This window comes from Clarias gariepinus, chromosome 4 (assembly GCF_024256425.1).
Source record: "Clarias gariepinus isolate MV-2021 ecotype Netherlands chromosome 4, CGAR_prim_01v2, whole genome shotgun sequence".
Classification (NCBI taxonomy): Eukaryota; Metazoa; Chordata; class Actinopteri; order Siluriformes; family Clariidae; genus Clarias; species Clarias gariepinus.
Window position 1 is genome coordinate 11,949,180 of NC_071103.1, and position 19,502 is coordinate 11,968,681.

Here is a 19,502-nt window from a genome sequence, read left to right on the forward strand (position 1 = left end):
ATTAAAGTTTGGCACCAGGTTCACTGGCTCTCTCTCTCTCTCTCTCTCTCCGTACACACACTCCCATGAGAAGACAGCCACTTATTTACATTTAATGCACACACACACGCATGCACACACAAACACATACCCAGACGCACATGCACACACATGCACACACATGCACGCGCATTCCCTTGTGCTATCTTTAACCCCACCTGCTTTACAGGTCTGCTGAGATTGGAGGAGCTGGTGCGACGTTTTCTTATCTCTAGGGAAACGCTGTCTGTCAGAATGCTGGATGATGACCTCGATCCTACGTCTTTACTCAAAGAGATCCGTGATGATAAAATAGCTACGATCATCATCGATGCTAATGCTTCTGTGTCATACCTGATCCTGAAAAAGGTACAGACACTTAGCAACAACCACCACCCCCACCACCCCCCGTCTCACACACACACACACACAAACACACACAGAATCTTTGTTTAAGTAGCATTGTGGGGACATAATTATAAACGTAGCTAATTAGTGCCATGCCACCAAATCAGCCTAGACTTAACCTGAAGCTCGGGAACAAAAAGGAAACCCTTTGGCTGTTTTATGTTTTTAAATAAAAGTTGCAGTTATTGTGAAAAAGACCGGAATGAACTCGGAACAAAGAGTTGGAATAAGGCAAATTTGCTCTCCGCCGAAGATATAACCTTATCATTAAACACAGATCAGCCATAACATTAAGAGGACATAACATTAACACTGATTATTTAGTATATACCAGTAAACTGGTGACAGGATCATGGGCACTAAAGGCTCTTTTATGCCGGTGGGGAGCTAAATCTAGCCTGTCTGGTCTGATTTAACAAAAAAGCTAATATAAGACACATTGCTTAAAAAAACGTCAGTACTGACTATGATAGAAACAAACCCGAACACTCACAGCATCACAGCCTGCCACGCATGGGGCCCCAATGGTTTTCAAATTCCCCAACTTGATCACGGAATTCCACGGAATGCGGCAACTGTACATATATATAAGAGACACTTATCAGCTGAACTGCAATCTTTAAACTCATTTTAGAGATTTTCTTTTTCATTTTGGTGTCACCTTTAAATTGTAGATAGATAAATCATAAAACTCCTTTTTTAAAAGAAATGCAATGCTTCTGTCGTGCTGGCAAGCTACAGTATATCATGATGAGCATCACACACACACACACACACAAACACAGACACACACACACACACATATAAAAAAACCTACTTGACAAAATGATATGGGTTTGAGTTGCACCGCACGGATCTGGTTGTCCCCTGGTGGCTGTACTACTGAAAACTAATGCATTTAAATGGAGCTCGGTGACGGCTTCCTTTTGTTCGTATCAGTCATTTTCTGTCTCTCTCTCTCTTTTTCACTCCACCTCTCCCCCTTTCCCTCTCATTTTTGATTTACAGCTACTGTAATTCAGTTCTGTTCCCTTTAAAAGTACCTGTACTCTGGTTGATTTGAAGAGCTCTGAATATGTATGGTTCAACCTGCTGATGAAATGATTCTCTCTATTTTCACCTTCCTTTTTTTACACTTTAATCTCTTCACTTTTTCTTTTTTCCGTCCTAGGCGTCTGAGTTGGGGATGACGTCAGCATTTTACAAGTACATTCTTACCACTATGGTAAGAAGGATTAGTATTTTTATTGTTGATGGTTATGTGCATGGTTATTCATCAGCTTCATTTTGTAATTGAAATAACTCTGGGATTGAAAGCCCTTTACTATAACCTGTAACTAAATTGAATTATTTATTTATAAAATTATTTTGAAAGCTTATTTACTTTTTAGTTATTTATTTAATTATTTATTTACTGATAAGAAGACATAAGGCAGCCTTGGTGGCATAGTAGTTAGCACTGTTGCCTCGCACCTCTAGCGTTTGGGTTCGATTCCCGCCACGGGTCTGTATGCATGGAGTTTGCGTGTTTTTTCGTGCTTGGTCACAAAACATGCAGATTAGTCTAATTGGTGTTCCCAAAATTGCCCAGAGTGTGTGAGTGTGTGTATGCATGCATGTGTGCCCTGTGATAGATTGGCACCTCATCCAGGGTGTACCCCGTCTCGTGCCCTAAGTCTCCTGGGCTAGAGGCGCCTCCCACTACACCGTACACAGGATAAAGTGGTATAGACGATGAGTGACTGAGTAAGAAGACATTAGAGAATTAACATTAAATAATACATTGGTTCCTGATTGAAAACAGTGTACGTTAAATGGCAAGATTAAGCATGGACACCAGGACATGTAGGTGATTATGTTGTGTCTCTGTGTGTATGTAGGACTTTCCTTTGCTGTGGTTGGATGATGTGGTTGATGAACACTCCAACATCGTTGGCTTCTCTATGTTCAACACCACTCATCCATTTTACCTGGAATTTATCCGGAGCCTCAACCTGTCGTGGAGAGAAGGCTGTGACCTTAACCCATACCCAGGACCAGCGGTGAGACATATTTCACAAGCACATGATGATAATTAAAGCTATAATTGCATCTGAATCCATCCCTTCTCTTAACCTCACTAACCAAAATGAAACCTATTGACTGTTAAATAAAAATAGCCAAATGTCACAACCTTTACAGAATTATATCCTAATCAAAACGAAACATGGAGACATGCAAAAACACATTAAACTTCTTTCTACCTGCTGTGTCTAGCTGTCTTCAGCTTTGCTGTTCGATGCCGTCCATGTGGTGGCGAGCGCTGTCCAGGAGCTGAACAGAAGTCAGGAAATTGGAGTGAAACCTTTAAGTTGCTCCTCCCCACAGATCTGGCAACATGGGACCAGCCTCATGAACTACCTGCGCATGGTTAGTGTGTGTGTGTGTGTGTGTGTGTGTGCAGATTTCCTTCGGGCATGTTTCTACTACTGAGGGCTTTCAGAAGCATTTCCACCAGAAACAAAAACAGACTTCTAGTTCCCAGGCTATAGTTCTAGGAAACTTTTTTTTTTTTGTACTTTTTTTGCTGCGGAGTATGTAATTTCAAAAACAAAACCAAACAGTGAGTGTATTGTAGTTTTTGTGCAATCCTCGAGCCACATTTAAAAATAGTGTTTTGGTGACCTGTAAGTGCAAAACACATTTACAGAGAGTAAATCAAAAAATGCAAGAAACACATTTACAACTAAGTCGAAATGGAGCCTGTAGGTGCTTATTAAACATCACATGCTGGTTCCTGATGGAACACGATGCATGACTATTAAAAGGAACAGGAACAGAACATTTTCAGTCTGTTATTTAAATGATTTTAATGCGAAGTTATTTATGTATGTTATTATTATTATTATTATAGTAATGACTAATTCTTTCTTCACAATAATGCTGATTCCTTTATGCAGGATTTCAGCATTCGCCTGCTTTTACAGTAATACTGCCATGTGATATAGTTAGCGTATCTACGATTACATCATATGAATGCCCTTGATGAAAATAAGCAGAAATAAGGGAGTCAGTAGATTAATTGAGGTTCTCATAATAACTTCTGTTTTGAACATTTTCTGGCTGTCTGTGTTCCTTGATCTCTCAGACTGAGTTGTGCTGGAGCCAACAGGAATGTGATGTTTAATACGGACCTACTGTAGCCTTCCTGTATTGAGTTAATGATGTGTGTCTGGGTTTGCCGTTGCATTTTACAGTCATCGTATTTTGATTTAATGGCACTGTAGTTATGGCATTTTAAAACTACATTTGTGCCAGGGTAATTTGTGTGTAACTAAGCAAAAACTCTGAAGAACAGCTCCAATCCATGTTCACTGTCTTGCTGTGTTTTTGTTGCATGCTTAAAAGGATGGTTCGCTTTAAATCAAAAGTGAGGTGAAATCTCCCCCCACCCCCTTCTACCCCAAATATCGCAGCGATAACAAGCTTGCCTTTCAACCAGAGATCACAAGTTTGAATCCTGGGTGGTGCTGTATCCGGGTAGCCTTATGAGTGCTGATTGGCCGAGCTCTCTCAGGGGGGGAGGGATGGCAACGCGAGCCAATCATGGGCGTCTGTGAGTTCATGCAAGCAAAAGGAGTGGATAGCGCTATCCTCAAAGTGTTACGCCAGTCCTTACCGTGTGTGTATTCAAGCAGTTTAAATATATGTATTTGGCTGGTGCCACGTGTCTTGTAGAAAACAAAATTTGGGAAAAAAAAACTAAAGAAAAAAGAAGCAGCATAAATAATAATAATAATAATAATAATAATAATAATAAAACATCTGGTTCACATGCACTGCCTAGCCACCACTTCAGAAGGGTCAAATTATTGGCCTGCATCAAGTACTCACAATTAAGGAAGAACTGTCCAACTTAAATCACTCAAATGATTTATGAAGATGCAATGCAAAAAAATACAATTGAAGCAATGAAAAAAGGTCATGTGGGCTGATGAGTTCAGACTGACCTTATTCCAGAGTGATGGGTGCATCAGGGTAAGAAGGGAAGTGCATGAACAAATGTACCTATCATACATACTGCCCACTGTACAAGCCTCTGGTTATGATCTAAGGTTGTTTCAGTAGCCTCAGCAATATTATTTGGCAATAAAATGAAGTCAACTGATAACCTGAATGTACTGAATGACCAGGTTATCACATCAAATTACTTATTTCCTCCTGATTTTACAAAAATATTCCAGGATTCAAAATGTGTTAGTGTGGTTCCTAGGAGCATCATAACCAAAGCAAAAGTCGGGCAATGAAATCTTGGAGTGTGTGACTTTTTGGCCTAGTGGTGTAAGCATGACAGATCATGGATATGAAGCTCAATTTTGATTTCAGACAGACTTGAAAAAAAAAAAACTGAACTATGCTTTTAAATAATGGATTCCTTTCATAGTTTGCATCACTTACTGTATGTGATCTGATCTAATGAGATAACAGACCCTATATTACAGTGCAGCCCAAACTAGTAATTGTGTAAAAAAAAAAAAAAAAAAGTAAATGTGTCTACAGTTTATAAATAGCTGGTTGTTTTTCTTCTTTCTCTAGGCCTGTTTTAGGTAAATCATTTCTCTGGAGGCCCAAATGGTCCACATTCTTGGTTTCTCACAGCTCCCAATTTGCCTAAAACCAGAACTTAATAACACACTATATCCACTACAAGAGGTGTTTGGAGCTGAAAAAGTGATGAAATGTAGTTCATCTCACTGTTGCCAATGCTTTTGGCTTTTCTTTTCTCCCCTTTGTGCTCTCAGGTGGAGTATGATGGTTTAACAGGCCGTGTTGAGTTTAACAGCAAAGGTCAGAGAACCAACTACACCCTGCATATCCTGGAGAAACATAAATCAGGCCACAAACAGGTAACACACATTCACATTCAGATTTCTTCCCACATCCAGTTCTTATCTTTATATAATGGTTTTTTGGGTAATTGGGATTTACTCTATATCTATGTATTAGATTGGTATTTGGTATTCGAACAACACCCTGGTTATGAACTCCACCAGTCTGGACATCAATGTCTCCGAAACTTTGGCCAACAAGACCCTCATTGTCACCACCATACTGGTGAGGTTCCGTAACTGTAAAAAAAAAAAAAAAAAAGGAAATGTACATCACATGTTTTAAGGTTCTTTAATTGAACTCGCTATGTGTATGTGAAATCAGGAAAACCCGTATGTTATGAGGAAAGCAAATTACCAGGAACTAGAAGGGAATGAGCAGTATGAAGGCTTCTGTGTGGACATGCTGAAGGAATTGTCAGACATTCTGAAGTTCACCTTTCGAATCAAACTGGTAGATGACGGTCTGTACGGAGCTCCAGAGCCCAACGGTTCCTGGACTGGCATGGTCGGGGAACTTATCAATAGAGTAAGTCTACACACACACACACACACACATTTTGTTTCTGTATTTAACTTACCTAATTTTTATGCCCCCCTTCACATTACTCACCTTTCCAATGTTCTCTCCTTCCTTCTCTTTATCTGGAGCAGAAGGCAGATTTAGCTGTAGCTGCTTTCACCATCACCTCTGAGCGGGAGAAAGTCATCGATTTCTCCAAACCTTTCATGACCCTGGGCATCAGTATTCTTTACCGAGTTCATATAGTAAGTTATATAAAGATTTATGTGCCGGCAATCAGGAACAATCTCTGAGCCTCTTGATTTAACTCAGCTGTTTCTGCTGATGATAAATATTCCCTCTACTGGTGAGAAAAAGCGAAGCCATAAATAGACATATTCCTTTGACGCAGGCATGTTGATGTAGTATTTTCAAAAGCAGTGCTGTATGAATGAAGCTTATATGTAGGACTATTGTAAAAGTAATCCTTCCAAGGCTTTGATAAGAAGAGTGCTACAATTAATTCATTAATAAACACCGCCTGGCTAAAAGACAAAAGGTGCATACTCAAAGATTTTATTTAATCATCTTTAGCTTTGATTACAGCACACAATGTGGTGGCTAGTTCATGTGCGAAAATGATTAAGACCATCAGTTGACTTCATTTTATTTCCAAATCATCTTGCTGAGGCTAGACCTGACCAACTGATCATAACACTGTCTTGAGGCATGTACCGCAAGCACTATGCATGATCAGTGCATCTCTTCATGTGCTTAACTTCTTTTCCTGATGTGCCCATCAATCTTAACCCAGTTCCATAATTTAATAATAATAATAATAATAATAATAAAAATAATAATAAAAATAAGTCTCTTTAGTTGTTTTTGTTCCTTGAAGCAGCCCAATGATTTGACCCTTATAAAATCATGACTATTCTTATTAGAAAAATAGTGTATATGTTTCATTCTCCTGATCTGGGTCACAGTGCACCTCCAGCCAGCTGATATCCAAAATCAGGCTTACACAAACATGCACCAGTTGGCTAATATGAATCAGGTGACATTTTTTGCTTTATGTATTTAAATACTTCCATTAAACTTTTATGAATTGTTAAAGTCACTTAATTAAAATAATTGTGTGCTTTAGTGTTGCATGTGTGTCATTAGTCTAGTCAAGACGTTTCTCACTCTTTCATCAGATGTTATAAGATATTCAAATCTAACACACTGTAAAGATAAGAGAAAATACAAATGATCAAAAATATCTAGATATATTGAAAACCTTCACAGTGAATGCAGTATACAGTTCCTAGCCAGTGTTACCATGTGCATGGCAGGGCAAAGGAGATGTGCAGAGAATCCCTTTAAGGTGCTTAGTTTCGTTCAGGTTTCAAATGACTCATTTGGCAGGCTCACCTGTTACATCTTCATTATTTTCCAGGTAAAAAGATTTTGATGTATGGAGTTTTAAATCATTTATTGCACTTTAATAACCATGACTGCAACAGAATGATACAGGATATTGTATCATTATTAAATAAGGAACTTATTATCTGGTTGGACTCAGCTTTCTGATGAAGCTCTGTATACGTGGAATACTAAAGGCAGGTGCACTTGGGGGTGAGGGTGGGGGGTAAATGTATAGAGGCTATGGATAGAAGATAAAGATGCTATAAAACATAAACATACAGTATGGTATGCTATGATCAGTGTTAATTAGACAGGCTTTATTGGTATCCTAAGTAACACTGATCGTACAGTGGAATACCATACTGTATCTTTATGTTTTATAGCCTATTTATCTTCTATCCATAACCTCTATACAGTGGCGGCATGGCAGATGTTAGTGGCAGCCAAGATCAGTGTGTACCGAGTAAAAGCCTGATGCAGGGGGAGATGGTGGAGCAGGAGCCTGCAGGAGTGACTGTGCAACTGTTTGGGAGATTTCCCCTCTTTTCTGGGAAGACCATTTCTTTCCTTTCTTGTAAACACAATTTTTTCACCTGTTTTTAAAGGCAACTTCTTTCTTTGCTTTCGAAGATTTTTTTAACACTTTCTTTTCAATTTTCTTTAAACACGTCTTTCTTTTCAATTTTCTTTAAACGCAACTCTCTTATCTTTTATACACTTCTTTCCACCTTTCTTTCACCATCTCTTTTGGCTTTCTTTTCGAGACACTCTTTTTTCTTTTTAACATACTCTTTTCTCTTTTTTTTTTAACACACTTCTCTCTTCTTTTCAACACGCTCTTCTTACTTTTTCACATGCTCTTTGTCCCTATGAATCTTTGGGTGTATATACACTACACGTATGTGCGTGCCCAGGTGTCACGCATCTCTTCTGATTACTTCCTCGGGGGCATCGCCTAGCAACCGCGCGTGGGATGTCCGTGGGTCTGCCTACCTGAAAATCTGCGGGGTACTGTAGCTGTAGACGGATTTGCCAATGACATTACAGATAAAGTTTATACTGTATAAGACAGCTTTGCCTTTAATGCACATAAAAGGGTATTCACTGTAGGTGGTATTTAAGCAACATCAAACAAGAAGGAGTGTTGTTGTACTGAATATCAGCACGGGGGGCTCAGGATACTGTAAGAATCCCACAAAAACTCCAATGAAAAACTTGTGCATTAAAGTGTACAATCACTTGTTCCACACACAAAGTAGTGCCCTTGATCATGTGCTAGAGAGGGATTTTGGATTTAGCCTTACATTAGAAGCGAGTAAGCTTTGCAGCTTGCATTAAACATGAGAAATGTTTCAATCAGGCAATTAGGATGAGGCATATAGGAATGACTTTGAAGCAATTACTAAGAAGACCAAGTGCTGTTTGACATAACGTTATCAGATGTGTTTTCTTTTGCGAAAGGGTTTCCGTGAATACGGACTTGGCAAGCAGCTGCCCTTCCCTCTTTTCATTACTGTGAATATCAGAACACCTGTGATGTGGTGTAATACATATACAGTAATTCAACATCACAGTGACGTTATGCTCTATTAGCACCAATCATGGCATGCTTCTTTTCAAATCATATTACTTGATCAGAACCTATTGTTGTACGATTAAGCTTATGCAAACTGCTTTACTAGTGCACTGAACAAGACTAAGCTGAGATGTACAGTATATATACACAGTATTCGAGCTTCATTTTTATTTGTATTTATTCCTCTCCCTTGTGTCTTAGGGGCGAAAGCCAGGCTATTTCTCATTCCTAGATCCTTTCTCTCCAGCCGTTTGGCTTTTCATGCTGTTGGCTTACCTGGCTGTCAGCTGCGTGCTGTTCCTCGCTGCCCGGTACAGACACCCACCCACACTTGCTCACACATACCCCGACTCATAATCAGAGATAGTTGTTTATGTGTTTTGTAACCTGCAGCACTCAGAACACCATTTGTGTGGTGTCTCTCAGAGCCAAGCACAGCTATATCGAATATCTGGTATCGAATATCTCTGATTTAATATCTAATGTAAATATGCTACAGAATTCCACATGAACTTTAAAACGCTTCCTATCATTTGCTTTGACTGTGAACCCCAGTCAGTCAATCACGAGTCTCAGCCTCAGACACTCTGCCTGTGGACCATCTTACATTTATTGCACATTTAACCAGCCACAACTAACTGAATATATCTGTCACACAAAATTAACGGTCTGTGGCTAGTCATTTGCAATGTCAATCAAATGCCCTCATCCTTTGAAAAAACAAAACAACAGGCAGCTATATAACAGAGTGATGAAGAAAGAGACCTGCCAGACTGCGGCTCTGTTTTAAGCATTATGTTTACTCATGGGTGGCTTGGGAATAAAGAAAAGAACAATATATTCATATATAAATCACATTCTCTGTGTGCATCCTAGGCTAAGCCCCTATGAGTGGTATAACCCTCACCCGTGCTTGCGCGAACGCCGGGACCTGCTGGAGAACCAGTACACTCTGGGGAACAGTCTGTGGTTTCCAGTGGGAGGCTTCATGCAGCAGGGCTCAGAAATCATGCCTAAAGCTCTGTCTACACGCTGTGTTAGCGGAGTCTGGTTAGTTTGTGTGTGTGTGTGTGTGTGTGTGTGTTTGTGTGTGTCTGCGTGTAGCATATGTCATTTAATTAATTCCTTCCAATCAGAGTTTTAGTGTACTGAAGGTTAAATGTTATAAATGTTAATTATAATAACATAGTCAGGCATAATGAAGGTCAACGTTGTAATCATTCATGCTTTCATAAATACTTTTGTCTCTCTCGATTTCTTTTCCGCTCAGGTGGGCATTCACTCTGATTATCATCTCCTCGTACACTGCCAATCTGGCTGCATTCCTGACAGTGCAGAGGATGGAGGTCCCTATCGAGTCACCCGATGACCTGGCAGACCAAACCAACATTCAGTATGGCACCATACATGGTGGGAGTACCATGACCTTCTTCATGGTATGAAAAATGTGAATGTTTAAATCGAATAATCTCGTTCATGTGCTCTCCTCGCTGTCCTCATGCCAGCCGTGTGTCAGAGCATTTTTCTGTTTGGATTGGCATATGCTGCTGTTTGAAGTAGTGTTGTATTTTGTTTGTTGGTTTGAGTCACTCTTGGCTCGGTGTGCTTTGTAACAGGTCTTGTTTGCCCCTGTCAGGCCGTGACATTCTGTGTTTGTTTGTGTTGTTGTCTCTGATCACGGATGAAACACATTTTCATTTATGAACTTGAGACGCAAGTCTGCAATCAAATGCAAAGAGCGAGGTGTTCTGCTCAGAATGCTGTACAGCTGGCAGAGCGAGTAAGGTCATAAATGCTGAATGTTCGACCATTCATTTTGATGGAGAAAAAGGAAGACGGGCACCACAGCAATCATTTTAACACCAGGACCACATGGGATCTGCAAACATACCAGACATCGAGCATCGTCGATATTTCAAAAGTGCTAGGAGTAGAAGCAGCGCCAAATATGTGAGGAATAAAGATAAATATAATAATACAAATAAAACTTAGGAAGATTGCTCGAGCAATCACACTAACTATTTTTTTTGTACCCAGATGACTTGTGGTTTTGGCCTAACTGCAAACTCAGCTGGCATTCAATGCTTGGCAGTTAGATAAAGTAAAATTTTATTTCATTTGGAACAGCTCAGTTTTAATCTAATTTACTACAGTGAACTTCTGTTCAGTAACTTCTTCAGCCAACACACATGCATAAATAAGATGGAAACAAACTGATTTAAAAAAACAACAACAGTTTGAAAGTATTTTACTATTTCTTTAACATGTTGACATCAGTCTCAGGGTTCCCCTAGAAAGTACCTGTTGATGCTCCAGCTGAAATATCATTCAGATAATGTTTTTTTTTCTCCATACCTTAAACTGATTTAGTTTTACTCCTCTTCTAAATGTGCCATTTCAGTGTCTATGTAAATGAGAACATCAAAGCTGTGCTGCAAGTCAGGACAGGAACTGAATGTATAAAGCATACTGTGTTAAATATCAAGCTGGATTAAATGAATGCATTTAGAAATCATTTACACAACGCACACACAAACCCCCATTGAACATCCAGTTAGTTATGGTGTAGTAGGCTAACTAATGTGACCCTCAGCTAATAGGCTTTAAATCATATCATTATCTTCACAAATTTATTTCAATTACAAACACAGATTTCTTGAACTTTTCGTCCAACTCACTCAGTTCCTATTAATGAATTGATAGAATACAATCCAAACCCAATCCATAAAATAATTACCTTTTAAATTAGCAGATAAGCCCACCCAGTTAATTAGCACAAACGAAGTGGTGCGCTGTAGAAGAAGAGTGCAGTCTGTATGATGAAATATTACTACAAGAATAAACTCACACTGACGGTCAGTTTCATTTAGTTGTCTCTGTCTTCTGTTGATGAAATTTGAGTCAAAGCATATGCCATGATTATAATTTTGATTAATTTCCATAAGAAAGTTCATCAGGATATGTCTAAGGGCACTTAAGTGAGTATTGTGGTAGTATTTTGGTGTGCACCACAATCATTTGGTAAATACCATGGTGCAGTAATTAGTGACCACACTGATATGGTATAGCACAGGCAGCACCATGACAGGTATAACATATGACAGTATCCTGGTATGTGTTCTATAATACCATACTATATGTGGCGGGACACCGAGGGTTCAAGGACGTGCTACCCAACCATTACGTCAGCCTGGAATTTCACCAGCGACAGCACAGGTTTGTTCTCAGTGAGCTGGCAGGAGACGCAGATAGAAAAATGAATACAATTTTATTACAAAACATCACGAAGAAGAACAATCCCACTTTAACATATAACATGCAAGCACATCATAAACTTCATACAAGAATGACTGGGATATCCCAAAAGGACTGAGCTCAATGTACAACAGCTGAGGCATGACAGCAGGCAAACAGGGGCACAACTAGGCCCCCACAGCACCTCACCATTATTTACACCTTGGTAGAGACTGACATGCGCACACACACATAAAAGGGAGACCGTCACTAAGACTACATCCCGCCCTAGACACTCAGCTCCTGTAACTACAAAAATATGTTATATAATTCTCTCGGTGTGATCACCGACTCCCTGGTGAAATCAGTCACTCTAAATCAAACCACTACAACACTTTACACACACACACACACCACCAAGGGGAAAGCTCAATTAATAAAAGAACAACAATTCATCAAAAACACAATATTATAAAGTCCGAACCTCACATGTCTGAATCTGTCCCATGCCAACCTCTGAATCTGAATAAATAGACAAATACAGCTGAACATTTGGACAGGTTCAGAGAACTACAGCACTTACAACCAACTTTCTTACCTGTAGAGGGCTAACCTCGGGGCCAATGCCAGCAACGGGGCTTCGATAAATGTGTTGGTCTAAAAAAAAAACACTACCATGACCTGCAGTCTACCACAAGCAACCCACTCAGCTTCACTCCACATACCTGGATAGTGCAGTGATGACACCAAGGCCAAGGGCCGGGACTTATAACACAAGGTAGCCTTGCCACCCTACTTATATATCTTCCCACTGCCCCATCATAGGACAACCAATAAATTGAGTAACCTATTAGGTGTAAGTATGTGGAGCCTCAACCTGCCACATATAGTACACATACTGCTATATTAAAGTACAGTATGTACCATGATAGAACCATATACCATAGTATGGTACAGTAAAATGCCTCTGTATTTCATAAACATGTAATATATGAAGAAAATCATTTAGCGTTTCCTCTTTATAAGGGCAAAAACCTGTTGTAGAATGTTCCCATGTATCATGTCTCAGACAACTAAGGGACTGTTGGAAAAAGAGCAGAGTTGCTAAAACCATGCAGGACAAATGTCCATCTCAGATACTCTTCATTTCTGTCTTTGTTCTAGAACTCACGTTATCAGACATATCAGCGGATGTGGAACTACATGTACTCCAAGCAGCCCAGTGTGTTCGTGAAAAGCACGGAGGAAGGCATTGCCCGTGTCCTGAATTCCAAATACGCCTTTCTGCTGGAGAGCACTATGAATGAGTACCATCGCAGTCTCAACTGCAATCTCACACAGATCGGGGGCCTCCTGGATACCAAGGGCTACGGCATTGGCATGCCTCTGGGTGAGACTGAGAGAAACACTGTTATACCATTAATCAGGAAACTATAGCAATGAGTTTATAATATTTTGGTAAGGGTTTATCCCTGTACATATCCAGTTTATGATAAAGTCAATTAAAAATGAAACATGATGTAAACATGATGTAACCAAAAGTATTGGAATGACAGGAAGATCAGTTATGTTCTTTTTGCTGTACACTGGAGACATTTGGGGTTAAGGTCAGGGGTAGCTCAGTGGTTAAGGCATTGTACTACGGTTCAAAAGATCCCAGGTTCAAACCCCACAACCACCAAGTTGCCACTGTTGGGCCCTTGAGCACGGCCCTTAACCCTCAACTGCTCAGATGTGTAATGAGATAAAAATGTAAGTCGCTCTGGATAAGAGCGTCTGCCAAATGCCCAAATGTATGTAATGTAGGTCAAAAGATAAACATGAGACAAATTTCAACGAGTTCTGTTCCGAGAGCTTGTTTGTAAGTCAGATTTATTTTTAAGTCTGGCAAAGTGAGCCTTATACACCTTTGGCACAAATATACAATGTAAATCGTAAAACAAACAAACAAACAAAAAAATATTTTTTTTTCGTATTTTGTTTATTGTATTTTCGTAATTTGTTCACGTCTACGAATGTTCGTAGATGTGCAGTTTATTCCTATCTGCAGAAATGTGTAACACGAAGGTTTGTAAGTCAGAGACCTACTGAATTGATATTTGTTGTGTTAAACAACTTAGAACACACCACGTTCTGTGACATACCACCTAATTTTGGGTGAGCAAAAACTTTGGAACAGATAGTCTTAAAGTAAGAGGCCCTTAATATTTTTTAATATCCCTCACTTTTAACAAGCTGTTGCATTCCTTTTACTTGTAAAGCTTTCTCAGACTTGTATTGCAGATTCTTTAGTATTAATGTTTCTCATTTCAGTCTCCTCTTTAGTAGGTGAAATATATTCTCAGTTGGGTTAGGGTCTGGTGATTAACGTGGCCAGTCTAAAACCTTCCATTTTTCCTCTTATGAAGTCCTTTGTTGTCTTGGCAGTGAAGATAAATGAAGTTTGTTTTAATTACAGTGGATGCATTACTCTGTAAACTGGCAGGAAGAATGTTTCTGTAGATTTCTTCGAACGGTGGGTTGTGGTAACTGTGAAATTGTTGGTCAACAATGTTGATTTTCTTTTTTTTCGTGAAAAAAAGTTCTATTGTGAACTGCTGTTGTTTTCCTCAGCCAACTTGTTCAAAGGTGTTGTTAGTACACCAGTAGTTTCTTTCTTTTTTTTCCTGGACATTTGAAATTGCTGTATTGGCTATGTCCAATTCTTGTGCAATGGTTCTGATCGATTTTCCCTCTTTTGTCAGATTTTAAATAGCTTGCCTCTCCCCAATAGTTCTTAAAAAAGTTCTCTACTTTTGGAAATGACTGTACAGTATATATCAAACATTACACAGTTTTTTTATTAATAGGAGGCTTGGATGTCTATCTTCAAACAAAGCTTTGAATAATATTAAAATAGGGTTTGTCTATCTGCTATCTAATACAGTATCAGTGTATTTTTATGCCATTTGTTGTGTGCATGGTGGTGTGGTGACTAGCACTGTGCCCCCCCCCCCTCCCCCTTCGGGTCTATTGGTTGGAATTTGCATGTTTTCCCTGTGCTTGGTGGGTTTCCTCTGAATACTCCAGTTTCCTCTTACAGTCTAAACACGTGCAGAGTAGGCTAATTTGTGTCTCCAAATTGCCCGTGGTGTTTCAGTATGTGTGCTTGTGTGCCATGCAATGGACTGGCACACCATCCAGGATGTACCCTGCTTAATACCCCGGGTCCCCTGGTACAGTATAGGCTCTAGGCCTATAATTCTGTTCAGGATAAGCAGTGTAGAGAATGAGTGAGAGTGTTATAAGGTATGCATAGAAATATCTTATTTTAGAGGAGTTAAAAGAGATCATCTTAACATTCACACACACTGCTATACACACATAATGTATTTGCTCAACCATGACCAGATGAATTTCACCATGGGTAAAGGAATCCACGCCAATGCACTATTCAAATATTCATAAACATAGCGGGACGATAATAGAGACATGCCACAAAAGCCAAAGCAAAAAAAAAAAAAAAAAAAAAGGATTTCTCCCTGTCTCAGCAATGTATTTTGAATTACATATTGCCATCACTCTGTATCACACACACTTCCTCTTTTTCTCAGGCTCTCCCTTTAGAGATGAGATCAGTCTGGCTGTTCTACAGCTGCAGGAGAATAACAGGCTGGAGATTTTGAAGCGAAGGTGGTGGGAAGGAGGGCAGTGCCCCAAAGAAGAGGATCACAGAGCTAAAGGTTTGACATTTCGCACACTTAATTTGTCTATCATACCATATACTTTACACAGCATGATGTCTAATTGTTTCCCGATAATTAATTCAGGTCTTGGCTCTGTAAATAACAATTGTGTATTTGGTGTTTCAGTTCAAATAAATGCTATTTATACTAATGTCTTTTCTACAAATATTTCTGTTGGATAGGATTAATAAGGTATCTGAGTGTCTTTGCGTGTTGCAGGTCTGGGAATGGAGAATATTGGTGGGATCTTTGTGGTATTGATCTGTGGATTGATCATCTCAGTGTTTGTGGCGGTGATGGAGTTCGTGTGGTCCACACGGCGCTCTGCTGAAACAGACGAGGTATGATTTCTCTCCTCCCACCCAATACGCAGCTACCACAAACTTTTTTTTTATAGATGTAAAGAAAACCCTGCAACAAAAATCATTTTTGGGCATCCAACAATGTGATTCTATTTCAATTCAGAGTGGAAAGATCTGATTATGATCTGGCTACATTATGTATTAATTCTTTATACACATTTGTTATATTGAATTTTATTTACAAAACATACAGTAAGTCTATCAAAACAACTTCTGGGGCAATGACCCCTATGATTCTTCATTAAAATAGGTTTTGAATAAAATCATGATTTTTAGACATAATTTAAATACATAAGAAAACACAATAATACAGTATATGCCTGCGTGACTTTTCCAGAAGCCAGTATGTATTCGATGAAGCTTACACTAGCTGTTTTATTTTTGCGAGGTTTATCATTAACCATCATTCATTTTCTTTCCTACCATTCTGTTTATCACAGGTGTCTGTGTGCCAGGAGATGTTGACCGAGTTTCGGAATGCCGTGTCATGTAAGAAGAGCTCTCGTTTGCGTCGCCGCCGGCCTCTATCGAGCTCTTTAGCCCTGCGCCACCCGGCTCGCCTCAGCCTGGGGGCCTCACGTCCTCTACGCCTCGTCCGAGAGATGCGCCTCAGCAATGGCAAGCTCTACAGTGGTGCCGGGCCTTTAACAGGAGGCGCTGGAGGTGCAGGAGGTCCCTCAGAGCTTGGTCCTGGACCTCAGCGTCTTTTAGAGGAGCCACTGGGGGCCAAGAGCACACCCGCAGGGCCTCTGGGCCCCCCTGCAGTGACTGTGCCTCTGCCACGAGGCTGCACTCATGTAAGAATTTGCCAGGAGTGCCGGCGCATACAGAGCTTACGTACAACCTCGTGCTCGCGGATCCCTCCATCCTCAGCACCGCTGCCTCGCCTAGCTCCGCCCCCACCGCGCTCCTCCTCCAACACAGACAGCGAGGGGGGTGGTGGCCCTAGCCCACGCCGAAGAGGCCACTCCCCTCCTCCGAGAGCCTGTGCACTCCCGCCCCCTCAGAGCACTGCAAATACAGACCTACTGGGAGGCCAGGACTGAGAGAAAGAGAGGGAGAGAGACAGAGACAGAGGGAGGAGATCAAGAACGGACAGATTAATGGACGTACTGTTCTGCAAGGACAATTCAACATGTGAATCAGGATGACAAAATGTAGAAGAGGGACTTGAATGTTTCAACCGGAGTCTGGTCCTCCCACTTCCTCCTCTGTGTTTTGTCATGTCCGGATTTGGTATTTTAGATGTGTGGAAATCACTATAGACATATCACATAGAGAGAGAAAGAAAATGGTGGTCTCTTTTCATACTGCAGTGACACTGGAAGCTGAGGATGAATGAGTAATGCAGTGATATTTCACCTCCCCCTGAACAGCAGCGCCCTGGCACAAAGACTCCCTCGAGCTGAACTTTCTGGCTTCTCCTAAATGAGAGCACACACCATAAAAGAGGATGTTTAATCTATGTTAAATGTACTACAATCTAAAAAAAAAATATATGATGGGACACTCCAAATAGACTGATCCATTCTCACAGTTTTTTTTTCTTTATTAGGTTTATTATTATTATTATTATTATTATTATTATTATTATCAATGTTGTTATTTTTATTTACTGTCTACCTTGTTTAATTCCCCAAGCTTACTTTTGCCAGGTTCAAAATGCAAAGTTAAAGAGCTACAGGTGTTTTATAAATTATGGACCATTATTAAGTGCGGATTAATTGTATGTTAAGGCCTGAATACACTCAGGAGACATGCCGAGCTATTCCTTTGTTATTGTTGCAACAGCATACTGAAGATTATGCACAAGGGTCGACAATTCAATTTGAAAGGGATGCAAAGGTAAACACGAATTTACTCTGTTTATCAGCACAGTAGTGTCAGTAGGTATGTCTTACGGTTCTGGTAGAGCAGCGTGATTATTCAGTTAATCGTTTTTCTGTCTGTTTTATACTTGAAGTGATAGTTACCATGTTCACCTCAACTGGAGTGAATTGTCTTTATTTTCTTAGAGTGTTTGTGGGGATTCATGATGCAGGTTTTTGCCAAATGTGCATTAAGTTTGGAGTTGTTTCTTAATTTGATCACCTCTGCCTCTTCCTTTTGACCTTATGTGATCTTATTACAAGATTGTTTTGCTCTCTTTTCCCTTCTTAATGCCTTTCTTAATTTACATGATCTTGCTACAGTATAAACCCACCCTTTTAACCTCCTAAGAGGGGCGAGCGACCTGCTAACGAGAGCAGAAATATTTCTTAACCAAGAAAACTTCATGCCAGCATCTAAACCTTATTTTAAACACAGTGGTACAGTAGTGTAAAACATGTCATAATTATGGCTTTATATGACATAATATTGGGGTGAAATGTATTACATTTCTCACTAGGTGTTATAGAATGAGACAGGATGTGAGCTTAGTGTATTCAGGCCTTTAAAAAATAAAAATGACCAGCTACCATAAAGGGGTGATTCTGTAAATATACAGTTACTGACTGTAGTCTCAACCACAGGATCGCTGACATGGCATGTGGCTTGTTAGTGTGTATTATGTGGTCTAATTATCTACACTAAGTAATTTTATATGTACTAATTGCCCTATATGGTGCATCTACCTGACAAATTCATGTAGATATAAACAAACTACCTGGTGACACAGTGTATTGGACCGACATGGTATAAGCAGGAAAAATGGGTAGACATGATCGATAGTCATAGCTGTTCAGCTGGTTGTCAAATCTCCTACTGCCAGATGGTGGCGTTTCAACTAAAAAAGTAGTTGCCTCAGCTTATATAACGTAATCTTTACAGATATGCATATATTTTCCCCTGACATAACAGGACATTGAATTTAACACTTGTAAGAGTTAATGGCAGGTTAAGGCTAGTCCAGAAACCATACATTCCTAAAGAGATCCAAGGGGAATCGAACCATTCTATGTTTTAAATTTCTCTGCTCTATGTTCTTTTTTCAAATTTCTACTACTGTGCAATGGTTTATCAAACGATGGTCATGAATATTAATACGATTATATTGTTGTTATTATAAGTACTTCTACTGAAGTGGAGGAGTCTTTTGGGTTGTATATGAGTGTAGGGATGAGGGTCTGCTACCGAGTGACCACCTGATGTTAAAGCTATAGACAAAAAGATTTCTTTGGAATAAAGAAGACATCAATCAGTCTTTATTGATATTGGGTTTTGTGTGTGTGATTGAAAGAGATTCAGAACTGTGATTTGGGGGTGAAGCTAACGTAAAGATAGACATAATTACAGGCAATGTCCTATATATTTTTGTATTTTTAAGTGGGCAGAAAAACTTTTAAATCTAATAATTTTTATTTGGAAAGCATCATGTATAAAACTCACCATGATATATTTATGGTATTATATATTTTT

The 19,502-nt window shown here is 39.6% G+C and overlaps 1 protein-coding gene across 3 annotated transcripts in view; it reads left to right on the plus strand.

Annotated features, from left to right (window-relative positions):
* Positions 1 to 19,239, plus strand: part of grik5 (glutamate receptor, ionotropic, kainate 5) — a 94,814-nt gene extending 75,575 nt beyond the window's left edge. For all 3 annotated transcript variants that reach the window (XM_053494400.1, XM_053494401.1, XM_053494402.1), the window contains 15 exons: positions 209 to 387; positions 1,598 to 1,651; positions 2,307 to 2,468; positions 2,683 to 2,835; positions 5,208 to 5,312; positions 5,413 to 5,520; positions 5,620 to 5,823; positions 5,949 to 6,062; positions 8,984 to 9,093; positions 9,659 to 9,832; positions 10,053 to 10,218; positions 13,181 to 13,406; positions 15,610 to 15,738; positions 15,961 to 16,082; positions 16,544 to 19,239. In XM_053494400.1, the coding sequence (XP_053350375.1) occupies positions 209 to 387; positions 1,598 to 1,651; positions 2,307 to 2,468; positions 2,683 to 2,835; positions 5,208 to 5,312; positions 5,413 to 5,520; positions 5,620 to 5,823; positions 5,949 to 6,062; positions 8,984 to 9,093; positions 9,659 to 9,832; positions 10,053 to 10,218; positions 13,181 to 13,406; positions 15,610 to 15,738; positions 15,961 to 16,082; positions 16,544 to 17,149 (2,612 nt within the window). In that variant the 3' untranslated portion in view covers positions 17,150 to 19,239. The remainder of the gene's footprint in view (positions 1 to 208; positions 388 to 1,597; positions 1,652 to 2,306; positions 2,469 to 2,682; positions 2,836 to 5,207; positions 5,313 to 5,412; positions 5,521 to 5,619; positions 5,824 to 5,948; positions 6,063 to 8,983; positions 9,094 to 9,658; positions 9,833 to 10,052; positions 10,219 to 13,180; positions 13,407 to 15,609; positions 15,739 to 15,960; positions 16,083 to 16,543) is intronic.
* The last annotated feature ends 263 nt before the right edge of the window (positions 19,240 to 19,502 follow it).